Source organism: Cryptomeria japonica, chromosome 9 (assembly GCF_030272615.1).
Source record: "Cryptomeria japonica chromosome 9, Sugi_1.0, whole genome shotgun sequence".
In the NCBI taxonomy this organism is placed as follows: Eukaryota; Viridiplantae; Streptophyta; class Pinopsida; order Cupressales; family Cupressaceae; genus Cryptomeria; species Cryptomeria japonica.
This window is the reverse complement of record NC_081413.1, coordinates 34,941,847-34,962,498: the sequence shown is the minus strand read 5'-3', so window position 1 is coordinate 34,962,498 and position 20,652 is coordinate 34,941,847. Positions and strand designations below refer to the sequence as shown.

Here is a 20,652-nt window from a genome sequence, read left to right as displayed (position 1 = left end):
ATACCAAATATTTTCTATAAAAATCTGCTTTTTATTTTCATTTGTTATGGATTTGAGTATGACATTTTATTTTGTTTTTAATTTTAGGATGCAACTTTATTTGATTTTCCTGTTTCTATCAACTTCATTATTGATTTCGTCTTCCTGCATTATCACTTTCTGCTTTTTCTTCTTTTGTTGGCAACGTGCTATGATGCTAATGCAAAGCCAAGTTAGTCAATGGGACTAGCATTTTTTTTGTTGGCTGGTTAATGAAGGTTATTGGGCTCCTCAACAATGAGATACAATTGGGGGCCTATTGTCCAAGCGTGTTTTTACGCATTTTGTTATGCTTATACATTATTACCGGGAACATGCCCAATGGTTCTTGGGGTGAGAGTCGAGCCTTGATCTTCATGTTGTAATGCTCAGTCTTTACCAACTTGGTCACACTTTTTGGACCTATTGGTCCCAGCATTTTGTCTTTATTGTTAGTTTCTACTTTTGTTGAGCCCGAGGATGCTTTTGTTCCTACTTTTTTCAGGTCTGAGGATGCGTCTTTGTTTAAAGTCATTGAAATTAGAAATCACCAATTTGTTGTTTAAATTGTTTATTTTTCCCTTTTGGGTGCAAATTCAATGTGCCATCATTTGTGTAAGTCATGATTGCATGGGAGTTTGTATTCATTAATTTTTGATCTTAGCATTGAAATGCCATGCTCCTTACTACTGTGGTTTATACTGCAGAAAGTGGTAGAAGGAGCATGCAGTGCCGTGTTGATTCTCAGAGACCCAGTGCTTCTACTTCTGGAAGGGGTAGACGACAAGGGCTGAAAGATAGTCATAACAGGCCTCACATTTTACATAAGAACAATAATGCTATCAGCTACAGCTACCCTGATGTGGAGATCACAGTGGGCTCCCCTTCTATCAGCTATCGTTATTCTGATGTGGAGGCTGCAACTGATTCTCCTTCATTTGGTTTGGTATATAATGTTTGATTTTGAAAATAAATTTTTTTTTTTCCATATAGCAATAGGTGTACAGATGGTTCTTGCCAACCATTTTGTGGTTTAGCTATGCATGCAATATGTGTTCCAATTATTATGAATATCCTTTTTAACTCGATCTTTCAAAATTTTCATCTCATATGTTGCATTATGCATTTGTTCGGTTTTTTATGTTACACAGTGCAAACTGGTCCAGTATTCAACTCATTAAAAAAATCAAAATACCATTACTTACAGGGTTATGATGGAAACTCTAGCACACCGCATGCTTCCAAGAATCAGTCTCTGGGCACTATTGACTCAGCAGCAGAAGTGAAAGTTACTGCAATCTCTACAACATGTAACACAATTTGTCCAGTAACTGTTCTTCCTTCTTCTGAAACTCAAGTTGCAGTTTTTCTTGACAAAAATCCTAGTAAGGGGCTCACCTCTGAATCTGCTACATATCATAGAAGCACAGATATTGAATTAAATGAAGAAACTAGGCCAGGATTAGGATATCCCTTGGAGACGGCGATACTATCTCCAGCCGAAGATTATCTGGAGGCTATTGATTCAGCACCAGAAGTGGAAGTTTCTACAATCTCTACGCCATGTAACAAAATTTGTCCAGCAATTGTTATTCCTTCTTCAGAAACTCAAGTTGCAGTTTTTCTTGACAAAAATCCTGGTAAGGGGCTCACATCTGAATCTGCTATATATCATAGAAGCACAGATATTGTTTTAAATGAAGAAACTAGGCCAGGATTAGGATATCACTTGGAGAGGGCAATACCACCTCCAGCTGAAGAGTATTTGGAATTACCTGATGAAGAGTGCAAAGGTGGACAAACTAATAAAGCACTAGAGACATCTAACAGGAAAAAAAAGAAAAAGGGTAGATATTGGAAGCAAGGGAAATGGAAAAAGGAGACAAGCACAGATAAAAATAAAAATGAAGGATTTTTGGTTATCGGAGGTGCACGTATTTATACTACAGATGTTTCTGTTCGAGAAGAGGTAGATAGTGTGATGCTAGACCAATATGAGGAAGGCAGTTCAAAAAGCTGTGGTCAGCTCAGCAGTGAGATAGTGGGTGAACCGAGGGCAATGAGTGGAGAGATTTCTTCCACCAGCAATTCTGATGTGTTATCTGAGTCTTCAGAGTACTATGAAAGTGGGTCTGATATAGATGATGAAACAGCACTAGACTATTTAGAGGGATTAGGTGGCAGTTATTCTGAATTGCTAAAAGCTGAGTGGTTACTGGATAGAGGTGCATTAGAACAGATATCCCATGGAGAAATGTCAGAAAGCACTGATGAAGAATCCATAGATTCTGAAAGCAGTGATGAGGCAGACGATGGACAAAATGCATTTGAAAATCTGACAGAAAAATGTAGCTCAGGGAAAGGGAGCTTCAGAAAATCTATTGCTAATGAAGTCTGTGATATAAAGATGGAGAAGCTTAGGCAAAGTATTTTGTTTGATGAGCAAGATAGTGACGGATCAGAAGCAGAGTTTCAGACACACTTTGGCAATAGAAGTTTTAGAAAAGAGGATGCGGATGGTCAAGAAGCAATTAATCATCAAGATAGTATTGAGAAAAGTCTTGCCGGTATTGTAATTTCAAAAGATTTTAGAACTCCTTCAAACAAGAAGAAGAACAAGTCTGTCCATACTCCTCATACTTGGTCAGTTGATAAGAAAAACATTAAAGATAAGGGAGTTCCAGGTAACTTTACCTTGGTTTCTTCCATGTTTCCAATTTTAGTCTTATTGCAATCCTTTCTTTAAGCAATTCTTTTTTCCAGTTCACTTATAACTGTAATGGATAGTACATTGCTTGCTTATGATTTGAAAAGGTTTTGAGTTTGATAAAATGAGTGTTAAAAACTTAATTGTATTGTCCTACTGTTAGATCAGGTTACCTTATTAATAGTTTTTCTGAAACTTCAGAACATATCGTGGCAACTTCTATGGAAGCAATTAATTGAGGAAATTTGAGCAGCTCTCAATCCATGTAAAACAATACGATTTAAATGGTAAAAATGAGAAGAGGATGCATAATTACACATTGGTATAAGATTGCTATGATTGTTTTCTTTCTAGAAAGCATAACGTTAAATAACATTTGGAGAAGTAAAACAATGCAAATTTTGATCACCAATGAAGCTCTTTAATGCTCATGGTCTAAATTAGTCTCTTTTTGAATTCCTATAGTAAAAATAAGAACTCCAATTTGTTTTCCATTCTAAAGCATTTCCTTATCCATAATGAATTGCTTTTTGGTGTCCTGGACACAAGATTTGATCCTATCCTCAAGATCGACTGTGCAAAATTGTTGATATTTTTGTTGATTCTTACATTAGAAATTACAATTTATACCTTTGGATAGTGTATATAAATAAATTAATATTCAATTTTGACCATGCCACATAGAGAAGCAAATTAAAAATTATAACATGCTTCTAGACCAGCTTTTGCTAGCACATCAAGGGCACAACTTAGATTGCAGGTCACTATGGTGGTTGTGATTAATAAGATGCATGGCATGAGTTAACATCCCATTTTGACTGGTTAGCATATCAATGATATAAGATATACACTTCTAACGTTTTGTAACAGAAGCACTACAATGATGCTCTTGTTGTGGATTATAGTAATGGCTTGGCTTTTATAATGTGCTCAATAACATTTAATAAATGCTTTATTAATTCCCAAAACTAACTATATAACAAGATGTACAGACATGCATTTTATTATTTGTATACAAAGAGAAAAAAGAAAGATATTCAAAAATGAAAAACAAAGGAGCAAAAATGAAAAGCCTAATCATAAAGCAGAAAGAGAATTTTTCCATTGCAAAGGTAAAACACAGCACACGTTGATTCTACCTGAGAATTCTCTCAGTTTTCATAGTGTGGTGATTTAATTGGTCAAAGAACAATATTTTATGCCTTAAACTACTCTTCTCAAGAGTTCTACCGTATTTTAGCCAGGGCATGATTCTGGGAAAGTAAATTTCAACCAAGGTTGAAGCTTTTAAGGGATTGTAATGAGAAATTTTTCACTATGCGGTTTCGTTCATCATAGCCTTACTTGGAATTAGGATTGATGAGGAAAACCAAAAGTATAAATGGAATTCAATTACTTGGGATTTAGTTGGGAGAAACACAATAAACAAAATAACACTGAAATATCATAACAACAGAGAAAAATGCTGTTTTTGTTATATCAAATCAAATCAGGGGAAAAAGTGATGCTTTTCCATCTGCTGCAACCGAAAACAAATTTAATTTTATGCTTTTTAAAACCAGAGCAAGGATCTGGGTGCAGAAGCCCCTAGTGGGGTTGAGGGGCAGTGCCCTTTTTAGGATCCTTGTCCTTGAATTGGCTAGGGAATTTGGGCACTTCTTTTTGGGGTATTAGCTCATGGTTTTGTGATTCCCCTTATATCTTAGCATAGTTGGTCATGGGAGAATCAAGATTTGATTTTTGATGGGAGGATCAAAAGGGTTATTGGAGTCTACATATCCTTAGTTTTGCATGAAGCCTGTTATCTGTAAGTAAAATGAATAATGTGGTTGTGCTGTTAGTCTTTTGCAATGGAGCTTGTAAGATGGTTTGAGTAGTGATGGTGTTCACGAAGGGGCTTTGAGTTGGTACTCCTTTTTGGCTTGATGCGTGAATTTGTATACAGTGCAATAGTTCTTTAGTACTTTCAATGAAGAGATCTATAGAGTTTATACCTTAGTCATCAAAACTTGCAGTGAAGAGATTGGTTGTATCTAGTTTTGATAGCCGTTGCATTCCCAAAAGTAAGTGTGATGTCCCCTGTTAAGAGGGTGCCAATTTCTAAAGAGAAACATACATTACTACTTATTATGCTACATTAATTACATATTAAATAACTTTGGTTGCTTATAGTACAACTGATATTGTCCTTATTCAAGCTCTAAACTTAATCCCTTCTAATTCTCAACCTGGATGGGGATTTACTTGTTTAGGGCGCAATGACACCACCTCCATAATGCAGTCTAGATTTCAGGAACATCAGTCCATTCACCCTTGAGGCTCATAATGCAGCCCAAATTTCAGGATCATCAGTCCATTCACCCTTGGGGCTCATTTATTTTTGGGATGGATTTACTCTGCCTCTCCCTAAAAACACCATGCCTCTCCTTGGGGAAGAATTAGAATTTAAGTACTTAGACTGTCAATATATTGATATTCAATTGTACTATGAACATATATATATTCATATTCAATTGTACTATGAACATATATATATTCATACATAAATGAAATTAGACATAACTGATAAATATATATAACTGATTTTCCTATTACTGTCATACATATTGCAGTTTATATTAAATCTTACTACTAAATTCTGCATAAGGACATTATTAGGCTTCATATATCAAGCATACATATTAAGTGCATCCCCATGCATACTGTTGTGACATATTCACACATTGCCCCATTGCAAATGGGGACCCCCACTTTTTCGCTTTCTAGGTTAGTCCTCTTAGCTTAGTTGTTAGTTGTTGTCGAGTCTTTGCTATTAACCTTTTGTTCGTAGTTGCTCAGGACCTGGCCAAGTCTTTCTCTTTGAGATGAAGTGAGGTTTAACATTCCCTTTGCCCAACCAAGACATTATTTCTTCAACTTCTCCCAATCCTATCAGTGGGTGCCCAAACCCAATCACTCCCATTTCCATTTCCTTCCATTTCCACCTCCCCTAACACTCTTCACTTCCATTTACCATACCTTCTAACTCACCTACCTTCCTATCCTCTATCCTCCATCCACCTTTCATACCCCATGCCTTAACCTCCGTCACATCTCTACATAACCTACCACTTCCATGTCCCTTACCTTACATTCCCTTCTAACCTATACCTTTACCTACCTAACCCTCTCCCCATCCTAGTATACTCATCCACTACCCTTCATCTACATTTACACCTACCTTTGCCCACACCTACATCTTCTACCCTCCTATCTCTATACCCCTTAGCCTACCACATCCTAACCTCCTTACCTACTTAATTATTCTCATTTCCCACCTTTATTCCTAATTACCTTCTTCCTACCCACACCTTTCCATCTTATCACCTACCCCATCCTAGCCTACCCATATCCTATCCCTATCCTAACCTACCACCCTAGCCCCTTACCCTTTTTCCTTTCCCCTTATAACTCCCATTATAGCCTACATCCCCTTTACCCTTTCATTACCCCCTTATACCTCCCACTCCACTTTATTCCCCAACATATCCGAACTCCTTCCAACCCCTTTTACCTCCCACATCCTAAACCTCATTCCCCCAACGTATCTCCTACTTCCATCATTTATATCCCTTATGTCCCCCTTTCCTCCAACATCCCATCCCCCCTCTTTCTCCACATAGCAGCTACCCTTAACATTTCCTACCACTGCCCCCTCATATTTCTCTCCACCGTGTCACATTACATTTTGGGCCCCACAAATTCTAAAATGGAGATCTAAAAGGTTTTCTTAAGACATAGAGTATTTCATTCTTCTCCCTCTCTACCGTATAACTGTTTGGGCCCACAAACTTCAAAGAAGGAAATTTAAAAGTCTCCACATGCTTTGCCACATCGTTGCTCGGCCCCCACCAAGCTCTAAGGTGGAGATTTAAAAGTTTTAAGACGTTTTTTTAAAGAGAAAGAAAAGAAGAAAGCATCCACCTCACCATTTCCTTGCAAGGTGTGGAGTTAATGATAAGGAAGCTGGCCCTTTAAATTAAAGACGTGTCCTTTAGACCAAAACCATTTGGGATTTAAATTCAAATGAAGTAAATCAAAGCAAATTCTAAATCATAAAAGAGCAGAAGCAAATAACAACATAAAGGAGCAAATCCATATTAGAAATAAGGGAAATCAGATTCGAAATTTATTTCCAGATTTGATAAAACATTGTTCTCTTTCTAGTATCTTGATCAAAATATGTTTGTTTCCAGGTTTAATGGGAGCAAGGATGCATGGAGCATGGAACGAAGGAGATCAATCAAGAATTCAGGTTTCACATTCAATACAGGGAGAGTGAAGAACTCAGAAATGCAAATTTTAACAAGGAAGAGTGTTGGATATCCATACAATTCAATCACAGATTCAGCTCAGTTCAGTTCTAAGTGAAGATCATGTGTGAATTCATATCATATAGGCTGCATCTATACAATGGGATCAACTTTCAAAGAAGAAAGTGACCTTGAAGAGTGCTTGTTCAGTAAATCCAAGATTGTACGAATGAAGCTTACAAAGCTGCTTCAAAACAGATTACAGAAACCAAGCCTTAAGGACCGATTTCATGAGGAGCAACTAAGTGATCAAAGTTGATCAATTTAATCATCTGCTAAAAATGAAGCACCGGATTGATCTTCCTTAGAAAATGAAGGTTGGCAAATTACTAAGAAAACTGCTTATCAACCTGAGATCATGAGGAGTATTTGAACGATGTAAGAGGAAGAACTATAAGTACACTTGGAATAAAAGAGAGAAGAATGATGGACAGCATTTCACCATGAATAGATTCAACCTGAAGCTAAACTTCATGACTTAGCAATTCCAAGCGAACTTCATGTTGAAGTGTTTTGGAGCGAACTTCATGTTTCCACCTCTTGGAGCGAAGTTGAACTTCATGTTTGAGCATTTTGGAGTGAAGTTATTACTTCATGAATTGAAGTATTGAAGCGAAGTTGAACTTCGGGCTTGAGGCTTTTGGAGCGAACTACAGGATTGAAGAGTTTAGAGCAGATTTCATGACCAGCAAGCTTAGCAAGCAAATCAAATGAAATAAGACTTTATGTGCATACTCCTTAGATCGAAATTTGCAACTTCATAAGTTGCTGTTTTGGACCGGACTTCATGACTTTGCTATTAGGAGCGAACTTCATGACTTGAAGGATTGAAGCGAAGTTGAACTTCAGGTTTGACTGTTTTGGAGCGAACTTCAGGTTCAAGGTGTTTGGAGCGAAATTCACATATAAACCAACTTCATGACTTCATACTCTGGAGCGAGTTTAACAACTTCATGACTTGCCTTTTGAGAGCGATTTTTCAACTTCATGAGTCAAGCTTTTGGAGCGAACTTCATGAATTGCCTCCTTGAAGCGAAGTTTGCAACTTCATGTTTAAGGGATTAAGAGTGAACTTCATGTCTAGAGGGAATGGAGCGGATTTCACACAAGAACAATGAACTTCGTGAGTTTGAGATCATGAGCGAATTTCATAATTTGGAGAGGAAGAACAAATTTGATGAGCAAGATAAAAGAAACAAAATTCAGGTGCACCCTCTTTTGAGCGGATTTTGCAACTTCATGAGTTGCCATTTTGGAGCGATTTTATAACTTCATGAGTTCAAGGTCTGAAGAGAACTTCATAAGTTCAAGGTTTGGAGCGAATTTTCTACAAGGGTAAACTTCATGACTTAGTAAATTGAAGCGAAATTCTTTACTTCATGTTTGAGCAAAATGGAGCGAACCACTAACAATGAACTTCATGAGTTCAAGAAGGAGAGCGAATGTCAACTTCATGAGCGAATTTTCCTTTAGTTCATGTTTGAGACAAGTGAGCTTCATATAGGGGGGCTTCAATGGAAAATTCCAACTTTACAAACCAAGGGATACGAATAAACTTCAAGAATTAAGACATGAGCAAACTTCACAATTTGAAAGATATGAGTGGATTTTACAAATGGAGTCTCAAAAGCAAAATTCAAGTGAGTGAACTCCACTTCATGTGTTCATAGTTGAAGGCGAAGGTGCAAGATTGGTTACATGATTACTACCTTTGAAGTTTGCAAAGAATCATTTTAAAGTTGAAAGGATGAAAGATGAGAATTCAAAGATCACTTTATGAGAAGCAAGGCGAACCTCATGAGCGGAGGCTTGGGAGTAGACTTCGAGAGCTTCTCTTCACGAGCAAAAAAAGCAACTTCAAGTGTTGTTTCATGATGGCGAATCCTCTTTACATGCTTTAATCAACCTATATTAAGTATGTGTAATACTTGCTTGTTTGTTTTGCAGGACATGAAGAGAGTCACAAGAGAAAGGGTTTGGAGTTTCAAAGGAGAAAGACAAAGGTGACATCAGAAGTACATCAATACTTCAAAACTAAGATGTACACCTTGCACATCTATGATTGAAGCCTACATCGAGCACAATTGAAGAAGTAGATAGTTTTAGAAAAGTTAATCAAAGTTAGAAGATCAAACCTACAAAGTGTGAAGTGGCATCCTAATCATCATCCCAGTCACCACTCGCCAATCAGGGAAGGTCTACCTCTGCATGTCTTGATTCAACGTACCCGATTCACTAGTGATGGCACGAACTTCGAGGCACCTACCCTTGTTATCTATTGGTCCATGCTCATTGAATGTAATTTTCTCATTGGATAAGGAAAGTTTGTTTTAACAAACCCTAATTAGGGTTTTATTGTAAAATCTTGGCCATTGATGGAGATTCACTCCTGGCCATTCATTGTAAATGAGCTCTCTATAAAAGCTTAGAGTCTTTCATTTGTAAAGGTTAATAGCTAATAGTGAATAGTTAGCTAGTAGTGAATAGAGTAGTGAAAAGTGAATAGAATAGCAATTAGAATAGCATTTAGAGTAGATTAGGAGAGGGAAGAAATGTTGGTATGACTTGTAAATGAGATACTCTTTTCATTGAAGTTATCGTGAAATTTGTTATTTCAACAAGCCTCATGGTTCTACTTCTCAATTTATTTTGATGTTGATTAGATTGAATGGAAGAATTTGTTGAATGTATTTGTGCGGAATCCGTCCAGTCCATACCACTAGCCTCTTATTGATGGTAAGTGCGTCTTGTGTGGTCAATTGGAATGATATGAGCTTAATTTCGAATCGTTCTACACTCATTGCTTATGCATTAACTTGAATGGTGATCAATGTTTGATGGTATTGATTCGAACATCCTTGAAACGTCCTTAGAAGATTGCACCAAGTTTGTGTCAAATTGTTCAAGTTGATGGTGAGACCTTGCTGGGTAGGATTCCATATAGTCATTCATCTATATTCTTACATTCTAGGTCCTAGCATAGACTTCTCAATCCCTATTCCTTTTGCTCTTTTTTTATCTTCCAGTCAAATAGATAGGATCTAAGTTCTAGTAAACCAAGCACTCAGCCATTCGAATGTAAGTCCCCTTGTGATTCCAGCATAATCATATCAAACCACTGAACTTATCCACACGTAGTGACCCTACATTCATGAACCTTGGAGTCTTCTCGAATGATCCTCAAGCTAAGCTTCAGCATCTGAGAGATTTTGTTCAAGAGAGGATAAGATAGTTATGGTATTTTATTCTGTGTTCGCATGTGCCTAAACAACACATCAACACATACCGCCAAGAACAAGATGTTACTGCCTGTAACTTAACAACAGTTCTAATCTGATCTGATCTGATCGATGGTGATGTCCTTGGATGCTTTTGAATCTTTGATTCCTTTCCTTTATATCTTTCAATGTGAGGGAGTGGTCACACCTCTTCATCATGTATGCCCTTTGGCAAGAGACACCCTTTTACCATTAGCACCCTTTGAAAGAGTGCAACTCTTCATTATTTCTGCCCTTTGAAAGGGACACAACCTTTCACAATCAGATCTGCATTTTTTATTTAAATCAGATCTGCACTTCTGATTCCCCAAATGATTGTGCCTTCAAATGAGTTCTCTTTTCTCTTTTATACCTCATATTTGGGGGAATCACAACTTATCATTTCATGCCTTTTGACCATTCATTAACTTTAATCAAATGTTAGTTATATTTAATTATATTCTTTTACATTTTAATTTATTTTAATTTTTTTCTTTTGTATTTTAATTTATTATTAAATTATATTTCAAAGTGGGGACATTAAAGTCTGCCCCACCCAAGATTGCTTATCCTCAAGATTGATCATGGAGTTTTCAAAATGACTTCCAATATGAAATGGCTTTAGAACACACGTGGAATAAATATGCTGGAAACATATTAGGCATGAATCAAACAATGAGTATACACATTAAAACACGGAGAATACACACAAATACATGTATTGTTAGATTCCTTCTTATTGAATAGAATGATTCATTGATTTGTGTTTACCCTGCAGGATGGCAGGATCAAAGCTTTGATACCAATTGTAATGTCCCCTATCAAGAGGCTGCCATTTCCTAAAGAGCAACATACATTACTACTTATTATGCTACATTAATTACATATTAAATAACTATGGTTGCTCATAGTAGAACGGATATTGTCCTTATTCAAGCTCTAATCTTAGTCCCTTCTAATTCTCAACCCTAGATGGGGATTTACTTGTCTAGGGTGCGATGACACCACCTCCATAATGCAGCCCAGATTTTAGGAACATCAGTCCATTCACCCTTGACGCTCATAATGCAGCCCAGATTTCAGGATCATCAGTCCATTCACCCTTGGGGCTCATCTATTTTTGGGATGGATTACTCTGCCTCTCCCTAACAACACCGCACCTCTCTGTAATGCCCCTTACTGGGTTTAGGCTTGTTTTAACCATAGTCAAGCTATTTCAATATACTTATGACTTAAACTAAGTTGATTAGGAGACAAATCTATCTTAACGTGAATCGAATTGATGATATTCCATAGTTCAATCGATCAATTTGCTACTAAATAAATTGTTCATCTACCCCAATAGTAGATAATTAACTCTATCATACTAGATACTTAATTTTATTCTGATTCATTAGAAGTCATTTACATATTTATTAATTACTAATTGTATGAATTATTATGCATTACTGTAAATTAGTTTCTAAAATATATTATAATAATTATAATTATTATAATAATATCTATATTTATAACTTTTATATTACTATCTGCACTTATATTATTATTAAATTCTACATAAGAATACCATTGGACTTCATACACCTAGAACAAGGATGTTACTGCTTGTAACTTACGATGACTACCAGCATATATATTTCTCTTTTATTTTATATTCCCTCCGAATTTCCCCAAAGTCTGCTCAAAACCCTGAGAAATAAATCCAAACCTTTTTTCTTTCCTAAGATAGCTTACTTCCTACCTTTTATATCCTTAAGGAAGGACAGGGGAGTCATCTCATTTCCTGTGGGACCCGTCCATTGGAATGTCATGTCTCTTTGATTCCTTCTTGGGACCCGATGCCTATTCACTCATTATTTTTTTAAGAGTCATTTATGAAGTTCACCGACTTAGAATAATTATAACTGCCTCTTTGTTATTCCAATTTGTTCCTCCCTTAATCGCAGCATCATGAAATTATTTGACTAGTCAATGATTATTAATATATTAATGTTTATTGTTTTTTGCTTGGTAAATCGCTGATCAAGTGTCCCTTCATTTGTCCGTTTCTGTTTTCTTTCTTTGCTTGGGGATGGCATGTGGTTATATTAGATACACTAATCACTAATTATTACTTACTTTGGATGATCGCACCTCTCTATCTTAATTTATGTGTGTTGAAACATGAGTAAAACCATGAGTAAATTGCACCATAATTGCTAAAATCTTTAGTTGCTCTTAGAGTTCCCAAACTCGCCATGAGTCAGGAGAGTTTGCCGAGCTAACAAGTCGAGTCAAGTTCGGCGAGTTTTGACAACTCGTGACTCGGACTCGGCGAGTTTTCCTCATAACTCGCCTGACTCGGGTGAGTCAGGCGAGTTATGGTAAAACTCGCCGAGTCTGAGCTCCAGGACTTGCGCTGCGGCATGTCAGACATGGCAAACAAAGAGGCTGAGGCTGTGGCTATGGCAGAGGAGGAGGATAGAGCACGATCCGGCACAGGTACAACTGATGCTGATCATTGTGGCACCTCACAGGCAGAGACTATGGCTACTCAGTCATCCAAGACCTACCTTAGACACCTTTGTAGGAGGCAGACAGACTACTTTGAGGCTGAGGCTGAGGATGAGCTAGAGCTTCTATTTGGTGATGTTATAGTGTCTTTAAGCTTTATTCAATAATGGGTGCATGAAACAAGTTTTAAATCGTTAAAAATCTCTAAATTTTAAGGGTTTTTTTATTTTGCCGAGTCATAGCCGAGTCACGAGTCGAGTCGGCCTTGCCGAGTCCGAGTTGAGTCGGCCTTGCCGAGTCCGAGCCGAGTCCTAGTCTGGGAACTTTGGTTGCTCGTATATAATACTCTCAACTTGGACAACATAGCCACAAAAATATTCATGCCCTTGGTTCCATCCACTCACCATATAAATATTTGATAATAATTATTCTTATAAACTTATTTTTTATATTCTTGGAATTAATTTATTATTTTATTTAATTATTTTAAATATATAAATCGTGTTTACAATTAAGAATATGTAAATTATGTTTATAATTTATAATATAATATTAATTTATTTTTATTTGACCATTTCAAGAATATTATTAGTGATCAATATTAATCTATAATATTTAATAAATAAATAAATTTCAAATAGTCATTCGTTCTTAATTATTATATTAATTAATATTAATAATTGCTTCGTTTAGGATATATATAACGATCAAGGAGGGGACATGACAGTTTGCCCTTCCCGAAATTGCTTGTCCTCAAGCAATTGACAATTTTCTCAAACTGAGTCATCTCCCAATAAAACACAAGGTGTACATATGTGTATATATAAAGACGGGAAGCAGACAAGAAGTATACACAATATATGTATTAATCATACATAGAAATACACATGATTCATACACAGGGATACACTTAAGATATGAATCGTAGACAAGTAAATTCATGTTAAACATGAAGTAGGTACAAAGCAAGTAATATGCATCAAGTACTTAAAGCATGTAGTAATTCACTTAAATACACATCAGACATATGCAAAAAGCATGATGTATAAGCATGAAGTAATATACATAAGGCATAGGGCATTCATGTAAGCACAAAGTAATATGCAAATACATTGAGGCATGAAGTATGTACATAAGACATGCAAGGCTTGAAGCAATACACAAATACACATAAGGTACAAAGTATGTATAGTATATAAGCAAAGAGTACTCAAAGCATACATGCTGAAAACATGACAACATTGAGCATTCTCATATACATCCATATAGAACACCTTTAATGAAATGTTAAAATATTATCAAATATGGTGAATAATTGTTAATCTGTTGTATGCTTAGCTGTCATACATTGCATGAGTCTCCTCTTCCTCATTCTCCTCTACCTTACAAGATGGAATATTTACTGTGCCAAGGGCGCATGACACAGTCTACATGCAGCTCCCTCCAGGTTTTCTACCCGTCTTGGGACATTTTCGCCATGTGACCGGTCCTCTCCCCGCCACACACTCCCTATCTTTGTAAGTATTAGAGAAAGAAGAAGAATTGAATCCCTACAATCTATGGAATAATGATTAATAATATAGAAAACCCATAATTATCTGCAAATATACATGAAACATATATCTAAGAGAAACATGCATAATGCACGTGAATACACTTAAAGCATGAAGCATGTACACACATAAACATAAAGTATACACATAGGGCATAGAGAATACGCATGAATATACTTAAGGCAAGTGGCATTTGTATGAAAACACATGAAGTATAAATTATACATGTACGACACATAGATATGAGCAAGACATTGGGCACATACGTAGGCATTCATACACATGTAGAACATGAAACATATACATTGCAAGGCATGAATATACGCATGGTCTAAGTCATACACATGAAAATACTTACGTTATAACCATACGTATGAATACATATAAGGTATGAAACATTCATATGAAAAAGCATATAGGACAAGAAGCATACATACAAATATATGAGCATTCATTCAAGGCATACAAATAATTTCAAAGCATATGAAACAAACATTCATTGAATAGTTGCAAGTCATGAATCCAAATGCACACAAGGCATGAAGTACATATGTCAGGCATAAGGCAATGAATACACATCAAGCACATAAAGCATGGAATAGTACACTCTAATACACACCAGCAGGCATTAAACATACATGAGAAATGTCCTCATGGGGTTAACAAGTATGAGGCAACACAAGTACACATATGGGAGAGAATACTTAGAGTAAGCATGTAATATAAAGCACATTGGATTGATCCACGTTTGCCACTCAATTTATATCTTTGGAACTATTCTAGATCAACCAAAAGTAGAACCACAAATATTTACTTCCCATAGATACATGAGACTCCTCTTCCCTATTTTGCTAAACCTTACAAGATGGAAGATTTACTGTCCCAAGGGCGCATGACACAGTCTACATGCGGCTCCCTCAAGGTTTTCTACCCGTCTTGGGACTTTTTTGCCATGTGACCGATTTACTCTGCCTTTCCCCCACACACTCCCTATCTTTGCAAGTGTTAGAGAAAGACGAAGAATCAAATCACTGCAATCTATGGGTTAAGAATTCAATTTAATATGGCATTATTCGAATTACATTGTCACTTATTTACTAAGGGCAAGAAGCGTTCCAAATGAATACACATGTAAAGCACATAAATACGAGCAAGACATTAAGCACATACATAAGCATTCACATAAATAGACTTTAAAGCAGGAATCATGTACATAGGTACATAGAAAATGAAGCATATCATGGCAAGGTATGAAACCTGTATGAATATATGTATGGAATGAGCCATACACCTCTGAATACCTGCCAGGTAAGGAACATATATGAAGAATAAATTTAGTAATCACAAATATTCACAAGGTAGGAAGCATGCACTTGTAAGGAATGAAATATTCATTTGGAAAGTGTATTCATATTGAAGAGCAATGTTGTGGTTTACTCCCACAAGATGGCAGGATTATGCTCTGATACCACTTGTAATGTCCCTTATTGGGTTTAGGCTTGTTTTAACCATAGTCGAGCTATTTCAATATACTTATGACTTAAACTATGTTGATTAAGAGACAAATCTATCTTAACGTGAAGCAAATTGGTGATATTCCATAGTTCAATCGATCAATTTATTACTAAGTAAATTGTTCATCTACCCCAATAGATAATTAACTCTATCATACTAGATACTTAATTTTATTCTGATTCATTATAAATCATTTACATATTTATTAATTACTAATTGTATGAATTATTATGCATTACTGCAGATTAGTTTCTAAAATATATTATAATAATTATAAATATTATAATTATTATAGTAATATCTATAATTATAACTATTATATTACTATGTGCATTTATATTATTATTAAATTCTACATAAGAATACTATTGGACTTCATATATTAAGCATACATATTAAGCGCATCCCCATGCATACCACCTAGAACAAGGATGTTACTGCCTGTAACTTACGATGACTACCAGCATATATATTTCCCTTTTATTTTGTTATTCCCTCCGAATTTCCCCAAAGTCTGCTAAAAAATCCGAGAAATAAATCCTTACCTTTTTTCTTTCCTAAGATAGCTTACTTCCTACCTTTTATATCCTTAAGGAAGGACAGGGGAGTCGTCTCATTTCCTGTGGGACCCGTCCCTTGGAATGTCATGTCTCTTTGATTCCTTCTTGGGACCCGATGCCTTTTTAATCATGATTTTTTTAAGAGTCATTTATGAAGTTCACCGACTTAGACTAATTATAACTGCCTCTTTGTTATTTCAATTTGTTCCTCCCTTAATCGCAGCATCATGAAATTATTTGACTAGTCAATGGTTATTAATATATTAATGTTTATTGTTTGTTGCTTGGTAAATCGCTGATCAAGTGTCCCTTCATTTGTCCGTTTCTGTTTTCTTTCTTTGCTTGGGGATGGTATGTGGTTATATTAGATACACTAATCACTAATTATTACTTACTTTGGATGATCGCACCTCTCTATCTTAATTTATGTGTGTTGAAACATGAGTAAAAACATGAGTAAATTGCACCATAATTGCTATTTCTTTAGTTGCTCTTATACAATACTCTCAACTTGGACAACATAGCCACAAAAATATTCATGCCCTTGGTTCCGTCCACTCACCATATAAATAATTGATAATAATTATTCTTATAAAATTATTAATTAAATAAGTACTGTTAATAAGGTATTTATATTCTTGGAATTAATTTATTATTTTATTTAATTATTTTAAATATATAAATCGTGTTTACAATTAAGAATATGTAAATTATGTTTATAATTTATAATATAATATTAATTTATTTTTATTTGACCATTTCAAGAATATTATTAGTGATAAATATTAATCTGTAATATTTAATAAATAAATAAATTTCAAATAGTCATTCGTTCTTAATTATTATTGTTAATTTTAGGATCAGACTGTACCAAAAATAGCAATAACAGAAAGCAAAAAACAATGTGCACAGGAACACCAAGAATACCCTGGGAAAACCTCCCTCTTGGAGATGAAAAACCCAGCTATAGATCTCAGATCTTATTATGCAATAATCAGAAGTATCTTACAATATGGCTTCGACACTTGAAGCAATTAGAACCAGCAAACTATGCACAATAGGATAACGCCTTCAACTAAGGATAAATGATAAACTTATGTCTAAGCATAGGGTATCTGCTGTTAAGGAGGTTCGCTGCCCCAGAGATATTGTTCGCTGCTCTAGGATGAAGATCGCTGTCATCAATGATAGTTTGGAGCCTTCAAATGAAGCTTGCTGTCCACAAGATGAAGTTCGCTATCCTTGAGAATAGTTCGCTGTCTCAGAGAAACAATTTGCTGAATGAAGGAGATAATTTTCTGATTGAAGACAATTCACTGAGTGTGTGTTAATACAATGACTAAGCCTTTGTATATATATGTGACTCAGCCTATCAATTCACTCTAGGTCGGCCCTTTCAACTTGGCGCCAAAACATAGGGTTAAGGTTACAAGATACATAAGATAGGGTCTACCCTATTCACAAGTTACAAGTTACATTCAATATAGGACCACAAGTTACATCGCCCAACTAGGGTCAGACCAAATTACAAATTACATTTATAGGGCCTGTCCTATACACAAGTTACATTATATATAGGTCTTGCCCGATATTCATAGCAAGACATAATTACAAGTCACATGTATTTGGGCTCAGCCCTAAGTAACAATTTAGTGTCACCACGTTACAAGTTACAATTAATTTTCTCCATGCTACATGATTGGGTCCAGCCCAAAATTTGATTTACATAATAGATAATACATGTGTATTTTAATTGTCATTGACAACATTAAAATACAATAGATAGGTATCCAAGCTAGCTACTATTTCAACAATTATATTAATTAATATTAATAATTGCTTCGTTTAGGATATATATAACGATCAAAGAGGGGACATGACACTCTTTTTGGGGAAGAATTAGAATTTGTTAAGTACGTAGATTGTGAATATATTGATATTCTATTGTACTATGAACTAATATATATCCATACATAAATTAAATTTGACATAACTGATATATATAACTGATTTCCCTATTAGTATCATACATATTGCAGTCTATATAAAAACTACTAAATTATGCATAAGGACATTATTAGGCTTCATATATTAAGCATACATATTAAGCACATCCCCATGCATACCACCAAGAACAAGATGTTACTGCCTGTAACTTAACAACAGTTATGATCTGATCTGATCAAATGGTGATGTCCCTGGATGCTTTTGATTCCTTTCCTTCATATCTCTCAATGTGAGGGAGAGGTCACACCTCTTCATCATGAATGCCCTTTGGCAAGAGACACACCCTTTCACCATTAGCACCCTTTGAAAGAGTGCTAATGGTGACTCACAAAATGCATCGTTAACGCTTTTGCGATGCTCCTTCTCATGCAGTTGCAATTGGGGGTAGCAGTCATATACCTTGAGTTGACCTCTCTTAACTCCTACTTCACCTTTACATATCAACCCCTTATACCTTATGTTTCTGGCCAACATGTATATCACATAAGAACTGATATAAAATGTTCTTGTCCTTTTTAAGTCTCTCAATTGCACATCTAGCTTGTTGCTAATCAGCTTAGCCCAATTTATCATCTTCAAACCTAGAGAAATCTCTTCTATATAGTAGAACATCCACGTTTCAAAAAATTGTTCCTTGAGGACTCGTCATGATTCTATTTAGCACGAGCACTGTTGTGCTATGCACACACTTCTTGTCTCTGGCAGAGACCCCCCTTCCTTTTTGCCTTGCTAGCATTAGAGAGAGGGAGAGCTTTGGGGTATAGGGGGTCAGGGTGAAGTCCAAGTATGAGGAAATGGGGTGAACTTGGGCCTATGGACTTGTTTTTGTACTGCAACATAGGAGCTTGAGGGCTTAGGCATAAGAAGAACAAAGCAAGTGAAGAGGAGAGGTAAGGAACAAGGCCTAAACCCCCCCCCACCCCCCCAACAAACTATAGGCCAGCCTAAGTTGAGGAAGGAATTTTGGGCTTTCCTCTGCAAAGTTTGATGGTTGGCTTTGGAAAAAAAAAAGCATTGTTGCCAAAGATGTTTAATGTGCTGAATTCATTCAATGGGTTCCATCTTGAGCCCAAGCTAAGGCAGTCCTAGGTCAAATTAGAACAAAGGCAACTCAAATTTGGCGTTTTTAAGCCCAAAAGTCAGATTATGGCTTATTCCTAAAGTGCTTGCAAATGCCTAAGAAACACCAAAATCCATCCTAAACCTCTTCAAGTTCGGCTTTAGCAAGTAGATAGTCAGAATACTTCTTTTCCCAATCCCCTTGCAAACGCCTAAAAAAAGGCCGAAGTTCACCAAAACATAAGCAAAGTTCGGTGTTTTCAAAACTTTTGGTATTCCAATCCCCTTGAAAAGATTGATGAATCCATCCAAGCTTTCCAAACTTAGGTGTTTTCATAAAGGTGGGAAGAAGCCTTATTTCCAATGATCCTTCCAAGGCTGAGCTTAAGACCGAACTTTCTCGTTTTATGCCAAAATTCAATGATGTTCCTAATGCTCCTCCAAATGCCAAGGTTCATTCCCAAGTTTTCTTCTCAAAGTTAGATTTTGTAGTCACAAAAAGGTGGGATTTAGTGCATCAAGGAGCTTTCCTAGACAAACAAAGTGGCATTCCAAAATCAGTGTTGATTGAAGCTCAAAATCAGGAATAGTCTTCATTCCCAAGGTGCTTCCTAGGCCGAAGTTCATCCCAAGCTTATGAAGTTCAACATTTTCAAAAGATCAGAACAACTCTTATTTCTTTCAACTTTGCAAATGCTTAAGTTCAGGCCGAACTTTGCACAAACTCTCCAAATTTGGGGTAAGAGTGTAGAACCTGGTTTGACTTTACCCTTGCAGGACTTCCTTATGCCAAGTTTGATCCTTGGGTCTACCCAAATCGCTTTCTCAAAGCCAAAAGACCCTCGTAGATACAATTGCAGAGTAATGTTCAAATGTTGAATCAGAAAGGGTGTAATCAATTTGATTTCCTTCAGGGAATGAGTGAAAAAGTGAGTGATAACGAGCATTGTAAGGGACAGATCTTCAATGAATAGTGAATGAATGACTAGACGAAATGATGATTGATCTTTGACCTACGTGTTCATGTAGGATGAGGATCTCAAAGGAGGCCACGTAGAGATTCTTGGGGTAAGGAAAGCTATACAATACTACAATCTAGAGCACCAATTGAGGGTAGGAACAAGCTGGAGA

At 36.1% G+C, this 20,652-nt stretch overlaps 1 protein-coding gene across 3 annotated transcripts in view; it reads left to right on the top strand.

Moving 5' to 3' along the window:
- The window catches only part of LOC131045282 (uncharacterized), a 96,313-nt gene that overhangs the window by 2,332 nt on the left and 73,329 nt on the right, over positions 1–20,652 (top strand). For all 3 annotated transcript variants that reach the window (XM_057978840.2, XM_057978842.2, XM_057978841.2), the window contains 2 exons: positions 726–964; positions 1,226–2,702. In XM_057978840.2, the coding sequence (XP_057834823.1) occupies positions 726–964; positions 1,226–2,702 (1,716 nt within the window). The remainder of the gene's footprint in view (positions 1–725; positions 965–1,225; positions 2,703–20,652) is intronic.